Source organism: Lissotriton vulgaris, chromosome 7, assembly GCF_964263255.1.
Source record: "Lissotriton vulgaris chromosome 7, aLisVul1.2, whole genome shotgun sequence".
NCBI lineage: Eukaryota > Metazoa > Chordata > Amphibia > Caudata > Salamandridae > Lissotriton > Lissotriton vulgaris.
This window is the reverse complement of record NC_141695.1, coordinates 554,022,386-554,049,116: the sequence shown is the minus strand read 5'-3', so window position 1 is coordinate 554,049,116 and position 26,731 is coordinate 554,022,386. Positions and strand designations below refer to the sequence as shown.

The following is a 26,731-nucleotide window of genomic DNA, read 5'->3' as shown; positions in this document are numbered from 1 at the left end:
CTCCAAAACCAGACTACAAGTAAATGTAGGTGTAAGTGGAATGCCGCGAGTGTAGACACAAACTGCACCAAGGAAAGCTGGAAATGTATAAACTCACATTGCCTGAATATTTGCTTCCCTCTGAAATTCCGGTGAAGACCAGAAATAAAGGAAATCCTCTTCAAGTATCCAGTGGCAAAATGCTAACGTCGTGCAGCATCCTCAGTATATGTCTGCCACAGAATCATCATAAGAAGTGCATGGGCAGAGAAAAACGCGAGCGGCGCCACCGGGAGACAAAATGGCAGCTGCCCGCGAAAATACTGAGGAGCAGGACGTCGCGAACATGAAACTTGTAAATCAGGCAGCGGGAGCAGCGCAAATGTGACCAGGCTGCTCACTGCATGTTCCGCCCACCGCAACGCCGGTTCAGAAGGGGCTTCACCGCCTGTATGGACCGTAAACCTCCTCGTTGGCCTCCGTTGTCCCGGAGCTCAAGCGCGACCCGCCATCACTCAGCGGCGGCAAGCCAAGCCCGCCCAGTGCAGCAGTTGAACGAAGCACGGACCGGGAGAGCAATGTGCAGTAAAATTAAGGTTGAGGGGTGACTCCATCCCAAGGACTCAATAGTTGTGCCATTGTGTCTTCTTTTACACAAGCGTTCACAAGTGCAAGTTCATTGGATCATTTGAAGTAAACAAGGATTACAAGTCCAGCAATGCAACGATTGGTCATTCAGCGAATCCCAGGTTTGAAGCAGGAGGTCGTCACTGGTGTTAAGCCGTCTGGCAGCCTTCCACATCAAGCTACGTTGAGCTGCTTTCTTTTTCTCGGCAGTGAAACGTCTATGAGGCGGAACTATTATTTGGTCCACTTACCCGAGTTATTACTGTCATTTGCATATTTGATTTGAAGCCAACAGAGTGATTCGATTCACAGTGACTCGTCATCTGTGTTCGTGCTTGTAGCTGCTCAATTGACACAATGTCTCCAGCATTGTGTGTACACAGATCTGCTGGACTAGAAGCAGTGTGACTCCAGTCCAATGGTAGTCACTGACATTGACCAGAAATACTTTTAACTTACCTACAGCGAAAATCGAAGCCTTTAAACATGTTTTTTTAGTTTAAAAAGCTTTATTTGAATACTAATAAGATATACAAAAGACCAGCAATACAGAATTAATGTAACAAAACAGTATTATAACGGAAGGATTGACTAGTACTAGTTCAGAAAAGTGAAAGCTACTGTAAATGTTTTTTAAAATTAAGGATTTTGATTAATGGATAACTGAATATCGGTCCGGCGCTCCTCTGTGACCAGCCTGTCTTCGACAGAGGTGGTCGCTCCCTCCTGGCCCCTGGCATCTCCTCGCTGCTGAAGTTGCGATCCAGTGCCTGTGCCCCCTGGTATCGTAGCGCTGTGCTCCACGTTGCTGCTTTTTTAATTCTGTGCTGAGTTTATATCGCCTGCGCTGACCTGCGCTTTGCATTGTTAGAACTTCTGACTGTTGTTGTTGACCCCGGTATCGTCGTGTTTACCTTGTTTGTTACTGCCATTTTGTTGTGCCCCCAGGCCGTCCCTCCCCCCCATGCTACCGCCTCCCTGCTGCCCCTCCCACGCTCCGCCCCCTCCACTCTCCATTTATGACAGATGTCTCAACGCGCAGCGTCCACGCGCAGCGGTCGCTCCGAAGGTGCGCCAAAGGTAAGCCTGCTACGCCCGTCTACGCCCGTCCGCGCCTGGACCGCGCCCAGTGCCAGACCCCCTGGCCCCCGCAATCCCCAGCCCACCAGCATTACATACGACGCCGCAACCCTCACTGCCCTCAACCCCGGCCGCCCACCAAACTGCCACCAAGCTGCACCGGGACACACCCAGGGACCCTTCACTTGCCTCTCCTGCAAGTTCGACTGCACCAAGACCCACACCAAATCCACAAAAACCAAACAGAGATCCGAAACTAACCACCTAAAATGCATCCTGCTCAACACCCGCTTGGTCCACAGACACGCCATCGACCTTTGGAATCTACTAGACACCATTTCTCCGGACGTCGCCTTCCTAACAGAAACATGGATGAACGCCTCATCAGCTCCAGACATCACCATAGCCATCCCGGACGGCTACAAGATATATCCGAAAAGACCGCACCATCCAAACAGGAGGAGGCATCGCCATCGTCCATAAGAACTCCATCCGCGTCTCAACCAGCTCAGACGACAACCTCGCTATCGCCGAACATCTTCACTTCCAGATCCACACCGACCCCAAGACCACACTCAGAGGCACCCTCCTCTACAGGCCACCAGGACCCCGTACACAATTCAGTGAAGACATCACTGACTTCATTACCTCACACGCCCTCCCCTCCAAGGACTACATTCTACTGGGAGACCTCAATTTCCACCTGGAAAAGAGCAACGACAGGAACACCACCACCCTTCTGGACAATCTTGCCAACCTCGGACTCAAACAACTTGTAAACACCCCCACCCACTACGCAGGACACACACTCGACCCTATCTTCACCTCCAGCAAGCACATCTCCTTCAATCACACCACAGCTCTCCATTGGACGGACCACAGCTGCGTTCACTTTAACTACAAAAAGACCACAATCCACAACCATCCCCAACCAACTCTGCGAAGAAACTGGAACAAAATCACCATTGACCAGATCTCCACATCGCTTCTTCAAAACCCCCCTGCCTATTCGTCGAACCCTAACCAAGCAGCCATCAACCTCACCCAATGGCTAAGCCACAGCGCCGACAACCTAGCACCCTTGAAAAAACGTCAAATCAAGCTAGGCAGCAAAAACGCCCCCTATTTCAACGATGACCTTAAGAAATCCAAGAAACTCTGCCGTTCCCTTGAGAAAGCCTGGATAAAAGACCCAAACACTAGCACCAGAGACGCCTTCAAAAACGCCACCCGTAAACACCACCAACTGATCCGGTCAGCCAAGAAATCCGCATTCAAAGACCGGCTAGACAACAACGCCCACAACAGCAAGGAACTATTCAACATCATTGCCAACTCCAACGACATCACTCCCTCTCAAATCCTTTGCGACTCCCTAGCTTCATTCTTCCACGACAAAATCGCCGACATCCATAACAGCTTCGACAACCAACCCGGAGACCAACCCACCCAACCTACCCCTGAACCCAAACCCCCCTCGAACATCCTTTATGACTGGAACCCAATCTCCACTGAGGACACCATTCGCCTGATGAACTCCATCCACTCAGGATCCCCCACAGACCCATGTCCCCACCACATCTTCAACAAAGCAGACTCCATCATCGCACCCCACCTCCGAGACGTCATCAACTGCTCCCTCAACTCCGCCACCTTCCCGGAAAGCTGGAAACACGCCGAACTCAGCGCCCTTCTGAAAAAACCCACAGCAGACCCCACCGAATTAAAAAACTACCGCCCCATCTCGCTCCTACCATTCCCGGCCAAAGTCATTGAAAAAGCCGTCAACAACCAGCTCGCCGCCTTCCTCGAAACCAACAAATCCCTCGACTCCTCACAGTCCGGCTTCCGAGCCAAACACAGCACCGAAACTGCCCTCATCGCAGCAACAGACGACATTCGAACACTACTGGACAACGGAGACACAGTCGTCCTCATCCTCCTTGACCTCTCCGCAGCCTTCGACACAGTCTGTCATAGCACCCTTATACAATGCCTCAACAACATCGGAATCCAAGGAAAAGCACTGGACTGGATCACCTCGTTCCTTGCCGGAAGAACTCAGAGAGTCTGCCTCCCACCGTTTAAGTCAGAGGCCACCGAAGTCATCTGCGGCGTGCCACAAGGATCATCACTCAGTCCTACCCTCTTCAACGTATACATGAGCCCCCTCACGGCCATCGCACGCCAACGCAATCTCAACATCATCTCCTACGCTGATGACACTCAACTGATCCTCTCACTCACCAAAGACCCTACCACCGCCAAAACTAACCTACATGAAGGGATGCAAGAAGTAGCCGAATGGATGAAGCACAGCCGTCTTAAACTGAACTCGGACAAGACAGAAGTCCTCATCTTAGGTACTTCCCCTTCCGCCTGGGACGACTCTTGGTGGCCAGCGGCCCTAGGAAAAGCACCCATCCCAACGGACCACGCACGGAACCTGGGTGCCATCCTGGACTCCTCACTCTCGATGACCAGACAAGTCAACGCCGTTTCATCATCATGCTTCAACATTCTTCGCATGCTAAAAAATATTTCGCTGGATCCCCACCGAAACTAGAAAAACGGTCACCCACGCACTAGTTACAAGTTGCCTGGACTACGGAAACACCCTGTACGCCGGTACCACCGCAAAACTTCAGAAAAAACTCCAACGCATCCAAAACTCTTCAGCCAGACTCATACTAGACATTCCGCGCAAAGACCACATTTCCGGTCACCTGAAAGACCTCCACTGGCTCCCCGTCAATAAGAGGATAACGTTCCGCCTCCTCACCCACCCACACAAAGCCCTATACGAACTTGGAGCCGAATGCCTCAACACACGACTATCCTTCTACAACCCCTCCCGCCAGCTACGTTCTTCCAACCGAGCCCTCGCTGCTGTTCCACGCATCAACAAAACCACCATGGTGGGAAGATCCTTCTCCTACTTAGCGGCTAAAACCTGGAACTCCATTCCCATTCACCTCCCCCTTACCCAAAACCACCTAGCCTTCAGAAAACAGCTTAAAACCTGGATATTCGACAAGTAATTCTCCACCCTTCCTCTAGCGCCTTGAGACCCTCTGGGTATGTAGTGCGCTATATAAATCACTTGACTTGACTATGTCCAGAATGAAACGCCTCTGTTGAGTATCACCCATTCATGCATTAAACAATGTTTCTAAACAGAGGCGCTGTTCAGATCCTGCAGGTCTTACTTCGGCTCTGCAGCTGGTTTTGAAAGGAAGGGCACGGTCGAGAACCCCCCCCCGCCCCCCAACAAAAACTGTGCTTTGGTCTGTTCTGTAGTTCTCAGTAATTAGTGTGCTTCTAGCTACATTTAGATGGATAATTGTACCTAATTCACAGTCTTTGTCACGTTCTTGTTTACGTGTGTTAAGTTTGCAGAGTAAATAAACGCTCCATTTCACAGGTCAAACAATGTACATCTCTCAACCTGTCAGTCTTAATGAGGGGCAACCTTGAACTTTCAGTATATGTGCTTCTGCCTCGATGAATATTTTGAGGGTGACATCAGAAAAGGGGTCTTAAATGACCGTCAGGTCAGCCAATTAGGGACAGTTGAGGCCTATTATGACCTGGCTCATATAAGGTGCCTGGCATTAAAATAACATTTTATTTTGGGCTCTGCCACTGGCCAAATCAGTGGTGCTTTTTTTATCGGCCTCAGATGGATTAAAGGCTCAGTCCGAGCCCTTTAGGTCAGCCCCTGTGGTGCAGCAGCTTTTCTGAAGTTTTTGCAACCAATGTATTGCCCCAGCCTCATTGCAACCATAGAAAGCACTACATACAAATTTGTAAAGCTGCACTGACCATATCTGTTTAGTCAGTCTTTTTAAATGATGTATATGCTGAAAGGCAGCACACTCAGCAGCTACCATGCATGCGAATGGCATCATATTTGGAATTTACCATATTTGAAGCAAGGCCTATAACTTAGACATTGTTCTTTTTTGTTTGTTTGTGTTTTGAATAGTGAAACCTGGAGTGCAGGCACTCTGGTGTCATTTCACCCAAAGAATGCAAGTGTTAAAGTTTAACATCAGAGAATTATGGAAGACTTGTATTTAGCACAAACTCATGTAAACTTGACAACACTGGCGTTCACCCGTCATTGGGCGCTGACAGGCTTGTGAAACCTGAACTTCTTTTTGACATGTTTTTGACTAATTGGCTACTTTGAAAAGCCCCTGCCACAAACTGTTCTTCGCCACGATCTCCACAGATCTGAGCCACTCAAAGCCCAAGAGTGGCGTGTAAGGACAGCTGCAGTGATAGATTTATTTGTGTTTGTGTTTAGTGCCAGAGAGTAGTTGAAGACAGACAAGTGCATAGATGTCAAATAGCCCAAATGGCAAGGGTAGCTGAAGTGCCATCACATGTTCTAACGGGTTATGACATCACAACCATGACCCATTATAACACTCCTAGCCCCTCAACAGACTTCTACTTTCTGCCACGGTTGGAGTGGTCTACAGAGCAATCGGGCAGGGTCCGAAGGTTTGGTCTCTCATGTCCCCGTGTGGGCTGTTTTTTTGGCTGTCTGTGGGCGTCGTAGTGCTTTTTGTTTGAAATCTGTTTTATTTTCTAAAAATGAAAAAACAAAAAATATAGCAAGAGTCCATAAATACACAGCGTTAAGCCTACAACTCTTGTTGGGCCGGCCGTGTGCACTAGTACATACATCAATAGTAGCAGGCTGTGGAATAGTTCAGGACTCATTGAGAACCAGTAACGTTGTAAACATGGGCTAGAAGCCCATAGAAAGTGGATAGTGGAAGATGGACAGGAAACAATCGAAGAAAAAAGAGGAAAAGAGATAAAGGAGAAGTAGACAGCTACCTGAGTGAGCGAGTGGACAGACAGGAATTGGCGTGTGGCGATGTCCAGCGTAGATAGTAATGGGGGACTTAATGGTTGTTAAAAGGATATGTGGTTATGACCGGTCTACGTATGCAAGAAGCTTATCAGGATCTGGCGGGAGCAAGGCATCCTCAAAGAGTCGCAGCGCTCTAAGCTTGGAGGGTAAATGTCACGCATGTTCTATTTTACAGAGTTATCGAACTAGGGGGCGCGAGACCCTGTTGACGCGTGTGTCCCGCGATTGTAGTCGTGCTGTGAAAAGTTCCATAGTTATGACGTGCCACAAGCTCACAAACCAAGCGGCAACCGGGGGTGCCTATGTCTTTTTCCAATATTGCGATATGAGTTGCTTAGCCGCCCCAAGCATGTCTAGAGATAAAGTTCAGTCGCCGCGAGTGAGTGCTTTAAAGTTATCAGGTTTGAGGCCCAAGAGGATCGTGGCTATAGATTCAGGCAGGGGGAAGTCCAGCACCTCTTTAATATGACTAAGGACTTCCTTCCAGAGCAGGGTCAGGAGCAGATAGGCCCACTAAATGTGAATGAAGTCGCCAGATTCAATTGAACACCTCCAGCACAAGGGGGACGTGGTAGGGAACATTTTGTGTAGCCGGACGGCGTATAGTACCATTTTGTCATGATTTTGTATGCATTTTCCCTCTTTTGGATACTACGATAGACCCTAGGAATGTCTCGCCATAGACGGTTCCACTGCACGGGCGTGATTTCCGTGCTGGACGTCGATTGCCATTGGCGTTGATATGGGTGCGCAGTCAGCTCTGAAGGGTGTTGTAGGATCTGGTATGTCCGAGATATAAAGCCTTTCGAGTCGTCGAAGGAGCGGAACAGCCGCTCAAAGGGGGTGTATGGCCGAGTAGCAGCCTGCAGCATTTCCGATGAAGATACCCAGTGCCGCAACTGTGCATACTGTAGGCCCGCTTCCGGTGGGAGATGAAATTCTTCTCTGCACTGGGCAAAAGTTTTTAGGGTTCCCCCCTCAAACATGGCTCCAATCACTTAGCACCCTTCCTGTAGCCATTTGGCAAATGCACTGGGCAAACGTTTTTAGGGTTCCCCCCTCAAACATGTCTCCAATCACTCTGCACCCTCCCTGTAGCCATTTGGCAAATGATTGTGAGTTGCCAGCCAAGGGGAAGAGCGGGTTGCCCGCTATGGGAGTGTGGGGGGGGAGGGAAGATTGTCAGCCCCTTATGCACGCCTATCTTGTCCCAGATATCAAGGACCGTTTGAGTAGGCACTGCCATATAAGCACTGCAGGAGCGCGCCGCATGGTGGAGCCATGTAAGATCCCATATAGTATGCTCTGTTACCATCCTATCCATATGGAACCACACCTTTTCGCTTTCAGTGGTTGTCTATTCCGTGACAGTACGAAGGTGTGAGGCCCAGTAGTAGTCCAAAAGATCAGGGCACGCTAGTCCCCCTCTATCTCTTGGCAACATGAGGATCTTGTGGGAGAACCGCTGTCGACGACCACCCCATAGAGATTTAGTGATGTCTTTTTGGAGGTCCTGAATCTGTTGTTGTGGTATAGGGGTGGGAAGACATTGAAACAAGTATAAGATTTTAGGGAGTATCGACATTTTGACAGTGTTAAGCCTACCGAACCAAGAGATAGTCAGACATTTCCACCTCCACAGGTCTTCCAGGACGGCTTTCTTGCATTCACGCAAATTTACCTGAGACCACGTGTCCAGGGAAGGTGACAGTTGGAGTCCTAGATAATTAATATGGTCCGTAGTCCATTGATAGGGAGCCAGTGTTTTCAAGCCTGGCATCTCCTCTTTCGGAATCATGAGGTTTAAAGCCCAAGATTTGTCATGATTAATTGTAAGGCCGGATGCCCTTTCGAAGGTCTGTAGGAGAGCGTGGAGCGCCGGGAGAGAGGAATGTGGGCGTGATAGCGTGAGGATAAGGTCATCTGCGAATAACGCTACTTTATTCCGGCGACCGCCTAAAGCGAGGCGGTGAATGTCCACACTCTGCCTTATTATCTCTGCCGAGGGCTCTATTACCAGGGTAAATAGCAGAGGTGATAGAGGGCAGCCCTGCCGTGTACCCCTATGTATGAAAAAGGGATCTGTGAGCTGCCCGTTTACTCAAACCCGCACTTGAGGGGAGAGATATGGAACCATGATCATAGAAATCATGTTTTGTCCCAGACCAATCTTGTATAACACCGCGCAAAGAAAACCCCAGTCCACCCGGTCAAACGCCTTCTCCGGGTCAAGCAATGGAAGGCAGGCCGGTATGTTCCAGTGGTGTGCTTTCCCCACCAAGTGCGCAATTCTACGCATGTCCGCCCCCGTCTGTTGTGGATGAAGCCGACCTGATCTGGCTCCACAAGGCCAGGCATGTGGGGGTCCAGGCGTTTAGCTAGCATTTCAGTGTAGAGTTTGAGGTCAGTGTTTAGCAATGCTATGGGAAGGTAAGATGCACATAGCGTGGGGTCCTTTCCTGGTTTGGGGATAAGAGCTTTTTCTGCCATACCCATGGAAGGCGACAGCCAATCCGTGTCAGAGAAGGAATTAAATAGTCGCAGTAGGTATGGCTGGAGTTCTGCGATGAACATACAGTAAAAGGCCACCGGCAAGCCATCCGGGCCTGGCGTCTTCCCAAGGGGGAGGTCTTTCAGCGCCGCTGTCAGTTCCTCCGCCACGAGGGGACCTTCCAGTTGTTTGGCGTAGTGTGGGTGTTTTGGGATCCATGGGCATTGGTTACAGTACCTCATCGATATGAACTTGGGAGGGCGTATCCGCCTCGTAAAGGGTGGTATAATAGGCCCTTTAAGGCCTCACGTTTAGCTCGCTCTGCAGTGACCCGCCCTTCATCAGTTAATTGGATGTTCGCAATGTCGGCCTTCGATGCTCAAACCCGCAGGTGCTTCGCCAACATCCTACCTACTTTGTTGTCCCCGCCTCGAAGTACCGTTGTTTTAAGGCAAGCAGGGACCGTTCAGCTTTATTGGTTCGCAAAGAGCGGAGTTGGCCCCGAAGGTTTGCTAGTTTCTGCCGGCTTGCGAGGGAAGGGCACACACGATCCTGCTTCTCCAACTTCCTAATATCCGTGGAGAGGTTATCCTCTAGGCTGTGGGCTTCCAGCGCCCGTGCCATCGCAATGGACATGATGTGGCCTCGGATTGTCGCCCAAAATGCATCTCACACCACAGGGAATGGGGTCTCGGGTAGATCATTGCTCGCAAAATAAGAGTCAGCGGTCCGTATAGACTCCACATTGGCAGAGTCCCGCAGAATATGTGGCGGCAGGCGTCACCGCGGCTGGCGGATGGGGCAAGCGGCCAGATCCTGCAGGAGAAGTTCAACGTGAGCATGGCCGGAGATCGAGATGTCAGATAGGGCTGCCGCCAATGTATCCCTTATGAGGGCGTGCAATATAATTCAATAATCAATACACGAGTACGAGCGGTGGACATGCGAGTAGTACGAGTAGTCTTGCACCTCAGGAAAGTGGTAACGCCAAGAATCTATTAGGCCAAGGTCCATTATCTGCTTCCGGAGTGCATGGCGCCCAACTCGTTCGAGGAGGCTTCACTACGGTCCAGCGTAGGATCCCACAACAAGTTAAAATTTCCCCCCACAATCAAAGAGGGGTCGCTCTGTGGCACCTGTTCCCGTGACAGCGTCCGGAGGTAGGATACCTTCATCTGGTTTGGTGCATAAACATTACACAATGTGAGTAGGCGTTTGCCAACTTTCACCCCCGCCCTGACGAAACGTCCATCTGGGCTACGGAAAGTTTTTGGGATCCCTGCCTGATACCCTTCCCGCATAGGATAGCCACTCCCACTGTTTTGGTGTCTGCTGCAAGGAGTGTCCACCTTTTAGCAGGTGGGTTTCTTGAAGAAAAATGAGGTCTGGATTATGTTGAAGTATGTAGCGCCACACTTGCTGTCTCTTGTTGGGTGAATTAAGCCCCTTAACATTAAGGGAAAGTACCTTTAAAGGGTCGGGAAGAGCCATTAACACATCAGATCAAGGATTAGGCCATCGTGCCACCCTAAGAGACATGCCAAAATAAGGGAAGAAGGGAGCAGAGGGGGGTCCTCTCTATGCACCGTGGCCCACTGTAGCCTTGCAGTCAATGTCGGCCTTCGATGCTCAAACCCGCAGGTGCTTCGCCAACATCCTACCTACTTTGTTGCCCCCCCCCCCTCGAAGTACCGTTATTTTAAGGCAAGCAGGGTCCGTTCAGCTTTATTGGTTCGCAAAGAGTGGAGCTGGCCCTGAAGGTTTGTTAGTTTCCGCCGGCTTGCGAGGGAAGGGCACACCCGATCCTGCTTCTCCAACTTCCTAATATCCGTGGAGAGGTTATCCTCTAGGCTGTGGGCTTCCCGCGCCCGTGCCATCGCAATGGACATGATGTGGCCTCGGATTGTCGCCCAAAATGCATCCCACACCACAGGGAATGGGGTCTCGGGTAGATCATTGCTCACAAAATAAGAGTCAATGGCGGTCCGTATAGACTCCACATTGGCAGAGTCCCGCAGAATATGTGGCGGCAGGCGCCACCACGGCTGGCGGGTGGGGCAAGCGGCCAGATCCTGCAGGAGAAGTTCAACGTGAGCATGGCCGGAGATCGAGATGTCAGATAGGGCTGCCGCCAATGTATCCCTTATGAGGGCGTGCAATATAAATAAATAATCAATACACGAGTACGAGCGGTGGACATGCAAGTAGTACGAGTAGTCTTGCACCTCAGGAAAGTGGTAACGCCAAGAATCTATTAGGCCAAGGTCCATTATCTGCTTCCGGAGTGCATGGCACCCAACTCGTTCGAGGAGGCTTCACTACGGTCCAGCGTAGGATCCCACAACAAGTTAAAATTTCCCCCCACAATCAAAGAGGGGTCGCTCTGTGGCACCTGTTCCCGTAATAGCGTCCGGAGGTAGGATACCTTCATCTGGTTCGGTGCATAAACATTACACAATGTCAGTAGGCGTTTGCCAACTTCCACCCCCGCCCTTACGAAACGTCCATCTGGGCTACGGAAAGTTTTTGGGATCCCTGCCTGATACCCTTTCCGCATAGGATAGCCACTCCCACTGTTTTGGTGTCTGCTGCAAGGAGTGTCCACCTTTTAGCAGGTGGGTTTCTTGAAGAAAAATGAGGTCTGGATTATGTTGAAGTATGTAGCGCCACACTTGCTGTGTCTTGTTGGGTGAATTAAGCCCCTTAACATTAGGGGAAAGTACCTTTAAAGGGTCGGAAAGAGCCATTAACACATCAGATCAAGGATTAGGCCATCGTGCCACCCTAAGAGACATGCCAAAATAAGGGAAGAGGGGAGCAGAGGGTGGTCCTCTCTATGCACCGTGGCCCACTGTAGCCTTGCAGTCACCCACCCGCCGTACCCATGAGACAGCGAAGGGGAGAGTGAAAGAGTCAGATAAATAGTAGGAAAGAAGAGGAAAAAAAGATCAATCAACATCGGCCAACTGGGCCACATCGTTCTGTTCCAGTCGTGGGCCATCCTGCACCCTAGGGTTTGGTGGAACCCAAAGATGTCACTCTCTCAGGAATAGATGGGGGTAGGTCGTTTGCTGCACTCAAGTCCGTTCAAGTGGGGCATTCCAGCACCAGCTACACTGCGAAAAGGGAGTTGGGGTAGTGTCCAGAACGCAGCAGCATGCAGTAAAATCGACCAGAGAAGAAGTCCCAGAGTTCGTTATGGGCACATAGGCTGTTTAGCAAGGGACTGGGGAATCAGGGCCCATGTACGACTTGGGCCCCCGTCCAAGGACCTGATATGCTCAATTAATCGTTTTTAGCCTGTGAAGATGCTTGCTCATCCAGAGGTGGGGAGCATCTGCGCTGATGCACAGTGGACCAAGAGGGTTTGGCAGGCACCCGTGCAGTAGGCGGAGGTCGGCTGGGACTGGCAGACCGAGAGGCGGGGAGTCGGAGCAGTTGAGCCTCTTCTTGGTAGGACCATATCACCTTACGTTTGGATTCCCATTGGAAAATAATGGCGAATGGGTGGCCCCACTGGTAGGGGAAAATCTGTATCTTATGTCCATCGTACGTGAGGTCCTGCTTGACTCTCGCCGCCCGAGGAATGTCTTCTTTCTCTGTGAAGGAGTGGACCCTGGTTAAAATGTCCGGGAGGAGACCCGGCAACCCGATGTGCCCGATCCAAAGCCGACAGGGAGGCGTTGTCATCCCCACAGACCTCGTGGAGGTGCTTTGCCACATGAATCATTATGTCCTTGCCTTCCGCCCTGAGAGGAACTCCCCGGATGCAGAGGTTGTTCCGGCGACTTCGATTTTCCAGGTCCTCCTGCTTCAGTTGTAAGTCTATGTGTTGGTCTTCTAGGCCGGCCAGGCGCTGCCAGAGTTGCGCCTGGTCCTCTGTGTGGGCGTCAACTGTCATCTCCAGTCTGTCCACTCGTTCGCCCAAGTCCTTAATTTCCTTCCTGAGCTCCCGGACACAGGAGTGGACCTCGGTGCGTAGGGAGCCGATTTCGGTTTTTAGTTGGGTCATGAAGGAGGCCATGGCTGCGGGGCCATCTCAGCGGGGGCGGACGCGCCTGCCTTACACCACATTGCTGCAACAGAGGCGTCTTTAGAGGTTGGCACAGGGGCGTCCTTGCCGCGATTGGTGTGCGTCATTGTGGAGTTGTAGCGGTCCAGCCAGGTACCAGTCCCAAAGGCCCAATGAGGGTTCGTGAGACAGCTCACAGGGGCGCCCGACAACCAGCAGGCTCGCCGCACCTCAGCCGTCCAGTCAACCCACTCAAGATAGGGCCTGCTCTTTCGAGGCTCACGCTTACTGCCCCTCGCCTCGCACCAGGGCCAGACAGTGGGATGTGGTCCGGAGCAATGTTCACGGCAGCTCGCCTCTCCAGTGCCCAGTCACCCCTTCCATACACCGGTGCGCGGCAGCTGCAGGCCAGGGTCAACACCTGTCAGTGCCAGGCTATGCAGGAAGGGGCTGTCAAGGAGTCGCAATAGGGAGAGTTATAAGAAGTCGCCTTCCAGAAAGATTAAGTGGAGCACTCCCACCTCGGGCAGTAAAGTTCTGGCAGTCTGGAGGGTAAGGAGGAGAGTAAGCCGTGATGTGAATCCCCCAGGCAAGTTGTAGTGTTGAGGACGCAAAGTGCCAGGCAGACTAAGTTCGTGTAGCAGTCGCGGCCCGACCAGCACAGGACCAAGTCACCTGCGTAGGCCGCAGTCTCCAGTAGAATCGCCCAGTCCACTCCTCCGCAATGCTTCCAAGTGTTATTGTGCCCACTTCAGGGCCCAGGCACTCCCAGGCCACCTCAGGAGGGCTGCGGCCCACGGATTCCCGCAGCAACTTTAGGCGCCTGTCTTCACGCCCCCAGCAAGCAGATCCAAGAGGGCTTATGTGATTCGCCCGTGCGGCCCGTTTCCGCCTTTGTCAATGCAGCGCGGCCCGATGAGGCAGCGGATTGAGCAGCTCCTAGTAATTCCCCCACAAATGCAGCTCAGGGAGGCAGGCAGGGTGGGGGATTGTCACTGAAATCATCTCTCAGGGGGAGCGGTGGGCCCCGATGGGGTTTCGCGCCAGAACCCAGGCGTGGTGTTGCCAGCTGAAGAGCAAGCTCCCCCCCCAGCTGGGGCACCTCTACAGGGCAGCCTCCCCATCGCCAGTCGCACAGCAGATCCACTCAACGCTGGTCTGTGCTGGGGCCCAGGAACGGCTCCTTCGGGCGATTTTAGGCTCCGTCAGGCCCGAGTCCAGTCTCAAGATGACGACTCCAGGGCACGTCGGGAGGCGATCACCCTCGGACCCCCAGCGCCACTGATGTCTCGGTCCCCGCAATCATGCGGCCGTGCTTCCTCCTGATGTGTGTGGCACCCGCCGGATTCGGGGGAGTCTCAGGCTCGCGCCCCCCAGCCATGAGGAAGAGCCGTTCTCGGGGGCTTCAAAATGGTGGCTGCCGCTATCCGGGTCGAGAGTCCAGGACAAGACAGCCGGCCCACCGCTACGATCATGTCCCGGCTATCGTCCGCTCTTCCGAAGGTGCCCCCCACAGTCTGCCACACAAGCGCCCCATAAATTGGTGCTACCAGCGCTCAAAACTCTGCTATAATAGCTTTAAAATGCAGCAGGCAGCCGTAGCTCCCACAGCGTGCGGCTCGCGCCATTCGCAGCGAGCGTTGTAGTGCTTTTAAAATTTTTATTTTAATTGTAAGCCATGTTGCACAGCAGCTTAGCTGCTGTGCAACGTGTAAAAACATTGGCCAAGTTAGTAGACAAGTAGGCGAAACCTATTGGCTTTGCAAATGCTTGTTTATACTAGACCAGCAGTTAAGACGAGAACATTTGCTGTAAAGGATGCAAGGCCGCTTTTCCAAATATTGTTGTGTTTATCTAACTAGACATCGACTTCTGATAAGGGCCACGCTGTCCATGCATTCAGCGCCTAAGTCTACGTTTTACAGCATAGTTGATCTGACTTTACCTTAACATTTTAAATTCTGTGACTTCCTTTGAAATCCATAATCGTTAACATCTTGCCGCAAGTACTAACTGCATATATTCCTGTATGTTTAGTGTTACAATCTCAACACACCCTCTTCAATCAATACTGTATTTGCACTTAACTGCTTTGTTCTACCATAATCTTACAAAAACACATAAGTTCTGGCTGGGCATCCAATATTGTCACCACCATGACAGAAACAGACCTACTAATCTAGTTATGTTTTTGTTTTTATAACTTATTTGCAGAAATCGTTATCAATTCTTGTGTTTTTTTAACTTCATCTTCAAGAGGTCTCTAATGTGTTCACTTATTTGCCTCTTCCTATAGAGTCTGTCGCCTGACAAGATATTCCACATCATTGTAGCCCCTTGCTATGACCGCAAGCTGGAGGCATTGCGCGATGACTACTTTGCTGCCTTGTACAATGTTCAAGACGTTGACTGTGTTTTAACGTCAGGTGGGTCAGAGGAATTGTTTTTCCACAGCGACACTGTCATGCTTTTCTGTTGTTGTGCAAGCTGGGGTAGAGAAGTGTGTTCCTTTACTGTATATTTCACAAATGTACACACTAAATTCATCCAAGTGCCTAGTGACTACTCCGTTTGAGCTACCCACTTAGACACCTGAACAATCTAGATTTTTGGTTCTCTTGCTCTCGCTCTATCTAAGTTTTATATCTTAATTTAGTAACGTTGCAAGCCACACTAAAACATGTAATATTAGGATTGGTAAGAATCATGCCATTTTGTTTCTGACTTTTTGAGAGAGATCATAAACTATATTTAGCTATGCATGGATGGTATTATTGTTCCAGTGTCCCAACATTTTATTCATACTTCTATTGATTATGACTGTTTTGACCTGGATGCTCTAAGCATTTTTTACACACTCTGCAGAGCAACATTTTTTTATGTTATTTCTCACGTCATTATTTCCTCTATGCACATTCCCTTCCACTGTCTTTATTCACAACCTCCATGTAGGCAAGTACTTGACCACATAAAAATGTAGTCTTCTGTATGGTGTGTATTCTCTTTGGGTATTTTAATGACTGTCACATCTCTACCTCTATCTTTATCCTTAACTCTTCCTTTATTCCAGCATCCTTATGTTAACGATAGAAAACCCATTTGCCTTAGGATTTGAATTCTGCCTCTAATGATATTTGTTGTGTCTCATGCTTGCTTGACCACCCTTAAACACGTGTTCTACATTAAAACATTTGTTTCTCTCTTTCTCAGTGCAGCACTTGCCACAATAGCCCAGTCCCGAATCCATGTTCAGGCTCTTTAGATGTACACATTAGGAAATTAAAAGCTCAAGCCTCCCTTTGTGGTTGCACCTGGACTACTATGAGGCTGTGAAATAAATATGTTTCTCTTCTGGCAGCCTTCCCATACCCCACCTTGCAGCTTTATGGTGCTCATAAGTGCCAGCCTCTCTGTGTTTGAATCGGTCCTTAATAATGGAATATATAACATACATCTAACTCACTGATTAGACTTTAATGCCAGCTGATTTGCCAATACTTGTATATTTTAGGCAGCAACCTATGAAATATGATTTGTTGCTTACCTGAGGTCAACTTCACTTCTAATGTACATAGTATGCCTGTCTCTTTTAATTATGCTCCCTACAACTTTTCCTTCAGAGAGATGCAATACCAGCCACAGCGAGGGGTAGAAAACATTGAGCTGAAAATCTGTCATTTGTGAATATCAATGCCTTTAGTATAATTTGGGACTTCTGAAGAGATGGTGTTTGCCATCTTCACATGGACTGAACAAGAGGGCACTTTGTGTAGTTACACAAGAGGACAGAGCTCTGCCTGGATTGTTGAAATATCGTCTATTTGGATTTAGCTTTTGCACCTGACTTTGGCACATGTGGCCTTCAGGAGTACCCTGATGACCTTACAATGAGGGGGATTGTATGGATAGATTGTGTGAATTCTGAATCATTGAACCTCACTTTGACAATTTAGTAGGTAATACCTCTGCTTAAGCTATTTACCACTCAGACCCAGAGCAGAATTGAAACAACAACTCTAACTACAGCAAGCTCCATGAAGAGTTGGCCTCCCCTAAATCCAAGAATGTGCTGGAAGTCATTTTCCAGTATTGGCAGTTCGGTCTGGACTATTCCCATGAGGCACAGGGTCAAGAACTGGGCCATGTCTGAACTGGGGTGGCTTGGTGAGCAAAATAATGATGGATTAAACCCAGATCTGTGACTGGGGGTGAATGTTTTGATATTGTGCAACATTCCATCCATCATCTTGTGTGTTTTGATTTTCCAGTATTGGATCACAGGAATAATTGGACCTACATTTGCTGTGTAAAATATGTAGTAAAATAATGCACAGTGAGCATTTGTAAACTTCCATGTATCCAGTCTGCTTTTTTTACCTGTCATCCTAAATTACTGTTGTACCTTGATTTCTGTGAATGTTGCCGTGCTCTGGAATTCACTCCCCTTACGTTTGCGTGCTGAAAATGGCCTCCTTCGTTTTCGCAAGCAGTCGAAAACTTATCTTTTTGCCAACTGCTGTCCTTGAGTGTCCATGACCATTACCTTCTGTTCTAAAAGCGCTGGGATGCTCCAGGGTAACTACGCGCTATATAAAACTGCAATAATAATTTCTCTTTTCTCTGCTACTCAGCCAGTATGAATGTGATGTGGTTGTGGAATGTTAGAATGTTGATGAGTGAGCAGAATGTTGGAGTGCCTGGTTGTGTGAGAGAGACAGTTGGAGACTTTGGGCTGAGCAGCTAGGATGCTGCTCCTGGTGGGGCCTTGAATTATCTTAACTACCATCTTGCAACTAAGCTTAAATAAACCTCTACTTGAAATATATCTCATGGCTACGTCTGGAGTTCCCACAATTCATCTTTGCATTATGACTTTTTTCAGGCATTCATTTGTTCCATCTTCCTATTGGGAGTGGTAGTAAATGCCAGACTTATAATGGTATTAAGCGTGTTTAAAAAAAGTTTTCTCTGTTCTGTACTCTATGCCTCTTGTCACTCCAAATCTGCGGATGTACCTACCATCACAGATTACAACAGGTCTAGGCTGAACATGTCTGAATGAGATCTACTTATGTTATGTTATATGCTGTTCTGTAACGCACACGACTACTCTTGGAGTATCCTGGCGCGGTATACCGCTGGGGAACCCGTCCTGGCGTTCCCTGTGGGATGGTCCCTGCTAGGAGTCCCCAAGGTGGAGCCAGGCATCCCCGGTGTTGATGGGGCCGTTGTGGAGATTAGGCAAGCTAATGACCAGATTTGCCGAGTGGGACCCCTGGTTAGAGTAGGCACCGAGGCGAGAATTATCGAGTCCGCTGACCCTGGTCCACGACCCTGCCGTGTCGGAAATTGAACCCTGGTCCCGGGCCGACTCCTGCTTCCAGGTCTGCCGCCTCTAACCAGTGAGCCACACCACTCCATTACTAGTACTTATTGATTGTACTCATTCAGTAAACTGTCTCAAAGTATTGTTGTGAAAAGAACCATAGAGGGCTTTGACCAGACGCTGTCTGCTAAGTTTCTGAGAATTAATAAAGTTCCACAGAACATTTAGCTCATGGCGTGTTTGATTGATTTGATCTAGAAAGAGTTTTTCACTTTGTTAGCTTGAACAACAAAAGGTCAAAGAAACCAGAGCAGTCTTGGATGACAAGACACTTATCTTAGATGCCCTAGCTGGAATTAAGGGCCCAATGATCTTGGCTATGTTCCTGCAACGCAAGTGAGGTAAAAAAGTATGTGAGGCAGATGAAAAGCAGCAGTATTTGAATGAGATTCCTTTTTTGGATGACCTGTAAACTTTCACCAGCTTTCTACTTGGGAAGACTTGTGGGATGTAAATTTCGGACCATCTGGTCCAGGTTTTCGGTGTACATGAACGGAGGAAGTTTGTCACCCATACAAATTAGGTGAAAGCTAAACAAGGTTGGCTGTTTTTTTTTTTTAATTCTTTTTATTGAAATTAGAGTCACACAGTATAAACATGGTCACATCATAAAGCGTCTTAGGCGTACAGTGGATCAAACAAGGAGCATACAGTTATACCAGATGTCATGGCAATAAGGTTGCGACATATCAAAGCCATTAGGCGTCTACTTCAAGTACCGAACATCTGGGCTGGGGGGGTTCACAAAGGTCACCTCTATATTCGTTCCACTTTCCCCATACCTCCCTCCACTTCTTAGGGCATCCTCGGGCAACGTAGACTGTCCTCTCTTGTAACATGCACCAATCATTGTCACGTTTCCATGCAGCAATTCGTGGAAGCGTGGTCGCCCCCCATAGTCTCGCTATGTTGCGTTTAGCTATCATCTGGCCAAGCTTGACCCAGAGCCTGCCCATTCTTGGTAAGTCAGTAGGCTCCCTGATATTCAGGATGCAGCGCTTCGCCTCAGGACGCAACTCAGCCCCCCACACTTCCTGCATACAGCGAGTCACCCTCCTCCAGTAGCCCTGAAGCAGCGGACATTCCCAAAGCATGTGAAAGAAGGAGCCAGCCATCCCGCACCCTCTCCTACACCCATCGTCCCCTCACCTGCCCATCTTCCTCAGCCTTGTGTTCGATATATGTATACCCTATGTAGGATTTTGAGTTGAATGAGCCGTAGTCTAGCTGAAATAGCCACCTCCTTTGGGGAGGCCAGCGCGCTCCTCCACTCCTCCTCATCAATTGCCAGACCATCAGTCTCCCACCTATGTTTAAGGCCCAGGAGTAGATCAGGAAGGTTCTTGATCAGTTTCTTGTATGTGGGGGAGATTGTGTATTCCTGAATATGACCATCTAGCAGCCTGTCTTCAAGGGGGGATGACTGTGGGGGCACCGTGCCACGCGGGATGTTTTTTTCCAGTGAATGACGGACTTGGAGTTAATGGAAATATTCAGTGTCCGCTAGCTCGTAGGTAGCTTGCAAGGACGTGAAGGCCTTGACCCCTCCAGAGTCCCATAGATCTCCTATGCAGGAAATTCCAATAAGGTCTCAGTTCCTGAACCCCTTGGTGGGACCTAGTCGGCCAAGCTTCGCGGAGGCCCAGAGTGGGGTGGCCATGGTGAGCTTGTTGTGCCAGCCCATATTGCGTTGAACAATGTGCCAAAGCTGCACTGAATGGAGCGTGGGCCCAGTAAGTGTGTGTCTGCCTGGCCGAGAGTATAGTGACACCTCGTAGTTACCTCCCGGCAGGAGCCACTTGTCCATATTGTACCCCGGATCATTACCGTCACAGTAGGTACCCTGATTAATAGCTGAGAGGTGCGCAGCCCAGTAATATCTGCGGATGTCGGGAAGAGCAACCCCTCCATCATACCACCCCAAAGTCATATTCTTAAGAGCTATTCGAGGTGCACCGGACAATAAAAGGCGTCTCTGCGCCGTCTCAACAGCCGCAAAGTATGAAGGAGGAACAAGATCAGGGTAGTTCTGAAGGGCGTAGAGGAATCTAGGCAGCGCCATAATTTTGAAGAGCGCCGCCCTTCCTAATAGCGAGACCGGGAGCCTCTGCCAGGTCGCAGAGTCTCGCTTGAGCCTCTGAAGGAGCAGGAGCAGGTTCCTGTCAAACATGGCTGTCTTATCCCGCGACATAAACATGCCCAAGTACGTAAAGCCTTCTGTGACCACCTTCATGGGGCAGTCGCGTGGCAGTACTGGGGTGGTGCCGTGCAGGACGTATAGGAGAGACTTACTCCAGTTGATAATGTATCCGGAGTTCTTCCCAAAGTTGGTAAAGATATCCAGGGCGACTATCAATGATTTCCGGGGTCGTGAGAGGTAGAGGAGAATGTCGTCCGCGTACAGGGAAATCCTGTCCTCCCAACCATCAGCCCACCGAAGCCCCCTTAGTGAGACATCTTGCCTGATCCAGGTGGCCGGCGGCACAAGGGAAAGGGCAAATAGAAGGGTCGAGAGCGGGCACCCCTGACTGGTCCCTCTCTCCAGGACGAAGGGCTCCGAGACTTTGTTGTTTACGACCACTTGAGCCAGTGGTTTTGAGTAGAGGAGCCTCACCCATGAGATAAAACAGGGGCCGAAGCCCAGTTTACGAAGGACTGCCATCATGTATGGCTATTCAAGCGTATCGAAGGCCATTGTGGCATTCAGAGACACCACTACTGCGTCTTCGTCTAACGTATAGCACCTCCCCAGCACTCCATTCAGTCGGCGGAGATTGAGTGCCGTGTTTCGGTGAGGCGTGAACCCGGATTGGTCCGGATGGACCAACGTATTGAGAACCGGCTGCAGTCTGTTAGCCAGGACCTTCGCTAAAATCTTAGGTTCAGCATTTAACAGGGAGATAGGCCTGTATGAGGTACACAGCTCCCGGGGCTTACCTTCTTTAGGGATCGCTACTATTGTTGCTAATCTTGGGTCACGTGGGAGTGTCCCCTTGGACTTACACTCGTCAAACATACGTTTTAGGTAGGGGCAAACAGCATCAGGTTTGAGCTTGTAGAGCTCGATCGGAAGGCCATTACGCCCAAGCGCCTTGGCAGAGCGGAGGTCTCCGATAGCGTGCTCTAACTCTGCAGTTGTGAGTGGGCCCTCCAAGAGTCCGCGTTCCTAGTCCGTGAGGATCGGCATCCTATGGTTTGCTAAAAGCGCAACCAAATCTTCCTCTGGGCGGTATGACCTCCTGCTGAAGACTGCCTGGAAGTGGCTGGCGAATTCAGTGACTATTTCGCGTGGTTCCGTAATGATGGCACCATCCGCTGTGTGTATCTCGGCTACCACCTTACTGGCCTGCTGTTTCTTGTCAAGCCACACCAGGATTTTGCCCGCCTTGTCCCCTTGGTCATAAATCCTGCCCTCCCTAGAAGTCGGCGTTTTCCTTGCCGCCTCCGTGACCACCGCCTGGTACTCTGCGGTCTTTAAGGACAGCCGATGGCGTACCTCCGGCGTTCCAGCGGCATGTGCCGCATCCTCTAGCGCCCTCAGGTCAGCCTCAATCGCGACCAGCTGTGCCTCCTTATCTTTACGATGACCGGCAATTGCTGAAAGGGCCTCACCTCTGAGGACTGTTTTAAATGCCTCCCACAGTGTGATCGCTGAGTCCACTGTGCCGTCATTACTGTTAAAATAGTTTGTCACGGCTAGAGTCAGAGCCTTACTTTTGTCCTCGTTACGTAGGTGCCAGGCATTAGTGGGAGCTACGCACCCCTCCCTTCTGTCAACGACCGTTAAATGGGCCAGGACCGGCGAGTGGTCGGAGATACCTCTCGCCAGGTGCGTTGCCGCACGCACCACCGTGTCCCGGTGCATGGGGGTGAGGAGATAGTCGAGGCGGGAGAAAGAGTGGTGCGGCCCTGAGAAGAAGGTGTATTGTGTATCTGTGGGGTGCACTAAGCGCCATATGTCCGTGAGGCCGAACGTCCCGAGGAAGTCCTCCAACCATCTCTGCCCCCGTGATGTGTCCCTGGGTGGAAGTCTATCCATTGAACCGGAGGCAACAGCGTTGAAGTCTCCCCCTACAAATAGCTGACCGTCCGGGAGGGATAGGAGGAGTGTACCGAGGTCAGTTTATGCCTGTGTCTGGAGACCCGGCGGGATATAAGCGGACACCAGAGTAAGCCTGCGCCCCTCCCATGAACCCGCGACTGTGGCGAAGCGCCCCTGTGGGTCAGTGTCAGTGTGATCAGGAAGGAAGGGGAAGGAGTGCCGCAGTAAGATACCTACCCCTCTGGACCCCATTGTAAAGCCGGAGTGTGTTGCTAGCGTGTATCCATATCTGTTCAGAGCGTGGCAGGTGTTACCCAGCAGATGTGTCTCCTGTAGCATCACCACGTCAGGCAGGTGGCGCTTCACGAATTGCATAACCATTGTGCGTTTGAGTTTCCCCCCAAGCCCATTAACGTTCCAACTAAGGATCTTGAGGCTTTTGTCCCATTTTTTAGCCATATCCATTTGTCACAGACTGCGTAGCCCCCGAGATCCCTGCACGCCCTTTATCTTTCTCGGTTCCTGCCATGAGTGACCAACCAAACCATGCTCCTCCCTCCCCAACTTCCACCAACCCCCCAATTCCCTACCCACCCTCCCCCCTACCCCCATCCCGTTCCCCCATGTCCACCCCACAACACAAACCCCCCCTCCCTGCTCCGTAGGTTTCAAACTACCCACTGCCCCAATTAGCAGAGCGCCTTTCGCTCGACCCAGGAGTGAGGAACCGCCCCCTCCCGAGGAACTTTAACAGGGAAACTTGTGCCGGCCGCAACTCCTGCCGCCAGGCCTATGCTGCCCCCAAACCCCAACAACCCCCCCGATATGAAGCACCGCATTACAAACTCAGAACCCCGGACACTATAGGCTACTCCAAGTAACATCTCCGCGGTCAGCCGAGCGCGGCCGCCACACAATCACATTATACATTACAGTTCAGCAGTGGAGTGTCCCGAGTTGGAGGTCCTCAGCTGCCAGCAGCATCCTGACTTGGGTCCCAGCAGGGACTGGCCGATCTGGAGCGCCACGACCGTTGACTCAGCGTGTCGCCATCCGGTTTTTCGGCTGTAGATCCAGGCGATGGGCCCCGATGTTCTTGCCATGAGCCTCGATCTTGTCTGCCCTCGACGGCCGGCGCCACTGTGTCAAGCCATTCCTGGACCGCGGCAGGTGAGGTAAAGAACATTGATTTGCCCTCCACTATGATTTTGAGCTTGGCAGGGAAAAACATCATGTGTTTTATGCCTCGCTCTTGGAGTGCCGCTTTCACTCCCAGAAAGGAGCACCGTTCCTGCTGGACCTGCAAGGTGAAGTCGGGAAAGAAGCGGATGATGGCTCGCTCAAATTGTAGGTCGCCCTGTTGCCTTGCCGCCTGGAGAATTGCGTCCCGATCCCTAAAGTTCAAGATTTTTGCTTTTATAGTTCTGGGCGGGGCCCCCGGCTTTGGTTTTGGGACAGGTGCTCGGTGGGCACGTTCAATCGTAAATATCTTGGAGAGTCTTTTAGGCTTCAGGTGTTGGAGGATCAGGTCTTCAAGGAACAGTTCCACGCTCCGCCCCTCTGTTCCTTCCGGAACACCTACCACGCGAATATTACTTCTTCTGGCCCTCCCTTCCTGGTCCTCGAGGCGAAGGGCCATTTGACGATGTTGGTGTACCAGTTCGTTGATCCGTCCCTCCAGCCGTTTTTCAGAAACCTGCAGAGCTCTGATGTCTGTTTCGTTCGATTTTGATCGATCCGTGGTCTTACCCAAGTCTGTACGAATCAAGTTCATTTCGATGGAGATTTTATCCATTTTTGTTTCGAGGTTGGTCCCTTATGTTTGAATCGTCGCCATAATGGAGGTTGGGGATGGTTCCGTGATGCCCGTCTGGTCCCCGGCTGCAGCTCCCGACTGTCCTTGTCCCAGCGGCGCCGCGTATTTGTCCAGTTTATTCGTCTGGGTGGAGGTCCCTTGGGCCTCATGTTGAGCTGGCTGTTTCCCCTCTGTCCCACCTCTCGGCTTGCCCCAGAGGGGGTCCGCAGTGGGGACTGCCGGCGCGGGTGCTCCTTACGCTGTATGGCCGGCGCTTTATGGCAAGCGGGCCCAACCGCTCGCATCTCAGCGAAGGTGCGGCTGTGCGTCCACCCCTTTCGGCCCTCCACGTGCCTCTCACAATGGGTGAAGTCCTCTCACGGTCCCCACTGTGCAGCCCACTCTGCCAGAGGGCTCAGCTCTTCCGACTCCAGGGAAGGATACCCCGTGGGGTGCTAGTATGATCTCCCGCTCTCCGACCAGGTAGCAGGCTCTCTGGTGCTCAAAGGGGACCCGCTCATCCACACCACTCCCAGCGTCTGCGTCGCTGTTGCAGGGCACTCTCTCGTTCAGCACCCCTGTCCAGGCCGCATCACCCCGGGGCACTCCCTCAGGGCCTGGCCGCCCGTTCTTCAGTGCCCGACTGGCCTCCACTGGGTATTATAGCCGTGTCTTCGGGCCAGGGCCCCCCCCTTCGCATGTCCGGAGCGCTTCCCTATAGTGTGGGTGCCAGCCCTGCCGTCTCTCACCACTTGTTGTCTCGAGGGCCCAGCTGCAGTGTTTCCCGCCAAATGGCGTCGTCCGTGGCCGTGTCTTCGGGCCAGGGCCCCCCCCTTCGCATGTCCGGAGCGCTTCCCTATAGTGTGGGTGCCAGCCCTGCCGTCTCTCACCACTTGTTGTCTCGAGGGCCCAGCTGCAGTGTTTCCCGCCAAATGGCGTCGTCCGTGACCGATTCGTTGCCCTTGTGGGGGGCCCCAGCGCTATTTTCATATGCACAATAAATCATTCCCCCCCCCCCCCCCCCCCTGACAGGAGAGGCTCAGCTCCAATGTTGCGCCGCCGGACGCTCGCTGGCGCCAATGCGATCCTCCTCTCAGGCTGGCATGGGCAGGCCTCAAAGCCTGGACCTCGGGTAATGAGGCCCCCGGCCCGCCGGATCCAGACCAGCAGCACCCGGCCAGCCGTGGAGATGCAGGCGGCCGCGACTCGGTCAAATCGCGGACTAAAGTTCCGATTTTTTCACCGCTTGCGGTTGCTTCCTAGAGGGGCCCAGGGCGCCGGTAGACAAGCGCCCCGGTCAGAATAGGGTCCGGATATTTGCGGGGACAGCCGCGGTACCTGCGGAGCTCGGGATCTAGGCGGCCATCTTCGTTGGCGCCTGGCCACGCCCCTCAAGGTTGGCTGTTTAAACCTAATTTAAGATGGACGCCATAGTGAAGATTGTAGCTTTTATTTTACAGGGAGTGTGGTTGTCTTTATTTTATTCCTACATGCTAATCTGAGAATTCTTTAGCAGTATTTAACGTAAAAGCAGAAGCCTGGCCACTCATAAGGATGTTAGTGCTTGTGGTAACCCAACTAATTAATGTTGTAGCTGAAGCCGTAATGGATTTTACTGGCCTGTTCTTAATTTTCGGCTTGTAAAATTTGGTCCAGTGATTTTGTACCTGGGAACACTAGGCAAATCGTGATTGGGCACAGCAGAGTTCCACTTGGGAATTCCATCTATCGTTGGGAGCAGAACTTCAGTTCACTTTGGCTGTGCCTTTTGCACAACTGCCACAGTCTTTGCCAAAAGCAAAGGGCCCACACCTGTCTTGTGTCTTTAGTGAAGCAGGAGCATGGGACAAGCAGCGTAATCTCCTTGCTTGGGTATCTTACTCGCTTTAAAGATCATTGAATTTCCACGCTATAAGCTAACCTAGATGTCTTGCTACATCATTTTACTTGGCACTTCTTCCACAAAATTACGTTGTGTTTAATTTTTAGAGGCATGGGCATAGATGATAAAGGATTATTCCCAAGATACTTTTTTTTATAGCAATAGGTTATACATTGGGCAGTCATTTCACTTTTTTGGAATATTTTTGACATAATGGTTTCCATTTGTTTCATTAATAAAATGCTGTAATCCATTCAAAACTAAGCCACTGCGTCTCAACAAATGTTTGACTTAAAAGTTTTGATTTTAACACTTTTTATGCAAGAACTTGTATCTTATGATTAAAAGTTCTAATGGGTATAATGTTTCAAAATAGAGCCTGGTTTTAAATTTAATCTCGCCTAAAACAGCTGTTAAACAGTCAGTAGACTGACACCTAATGGATAGTTTATTTTTCTCATTACCTTTTTAATATTTGTTGGAAGCTTGTTAGATAAGTTAACATTATGAGTAGAATGCTTATGCACATACCCGAGTGTATAACCT

General features: G+C 50.7%; 1 protein-coding gene across 4 annotated transcripts in view; it reads left to right on the top strand.

The window, feature by feature from the left end:
• The window catches only part of NARF (nuclear prelamin A recognition factor), a 398,106-nt gene that overhangs the window by 296,897 nt on the left and 74,478 nt on the right, over nucleotides 1-26,731 (top strand). For all 4 annotated transcript variants that reach the window (XM_086930648.1, XM_086930650.1, XM_086930651.1 and 1 more), the window contains one exon: nucleotides 15,377-15,506. In XM_086930648.1, coding sequence (XP_086786774.1) covers nucleotides 15,377-15,506 — 130 coding nt within the window. The remainder of the gene's footprint in view (nucleotides 1-15,376; nucleotides 15,507-26,731) is intronic.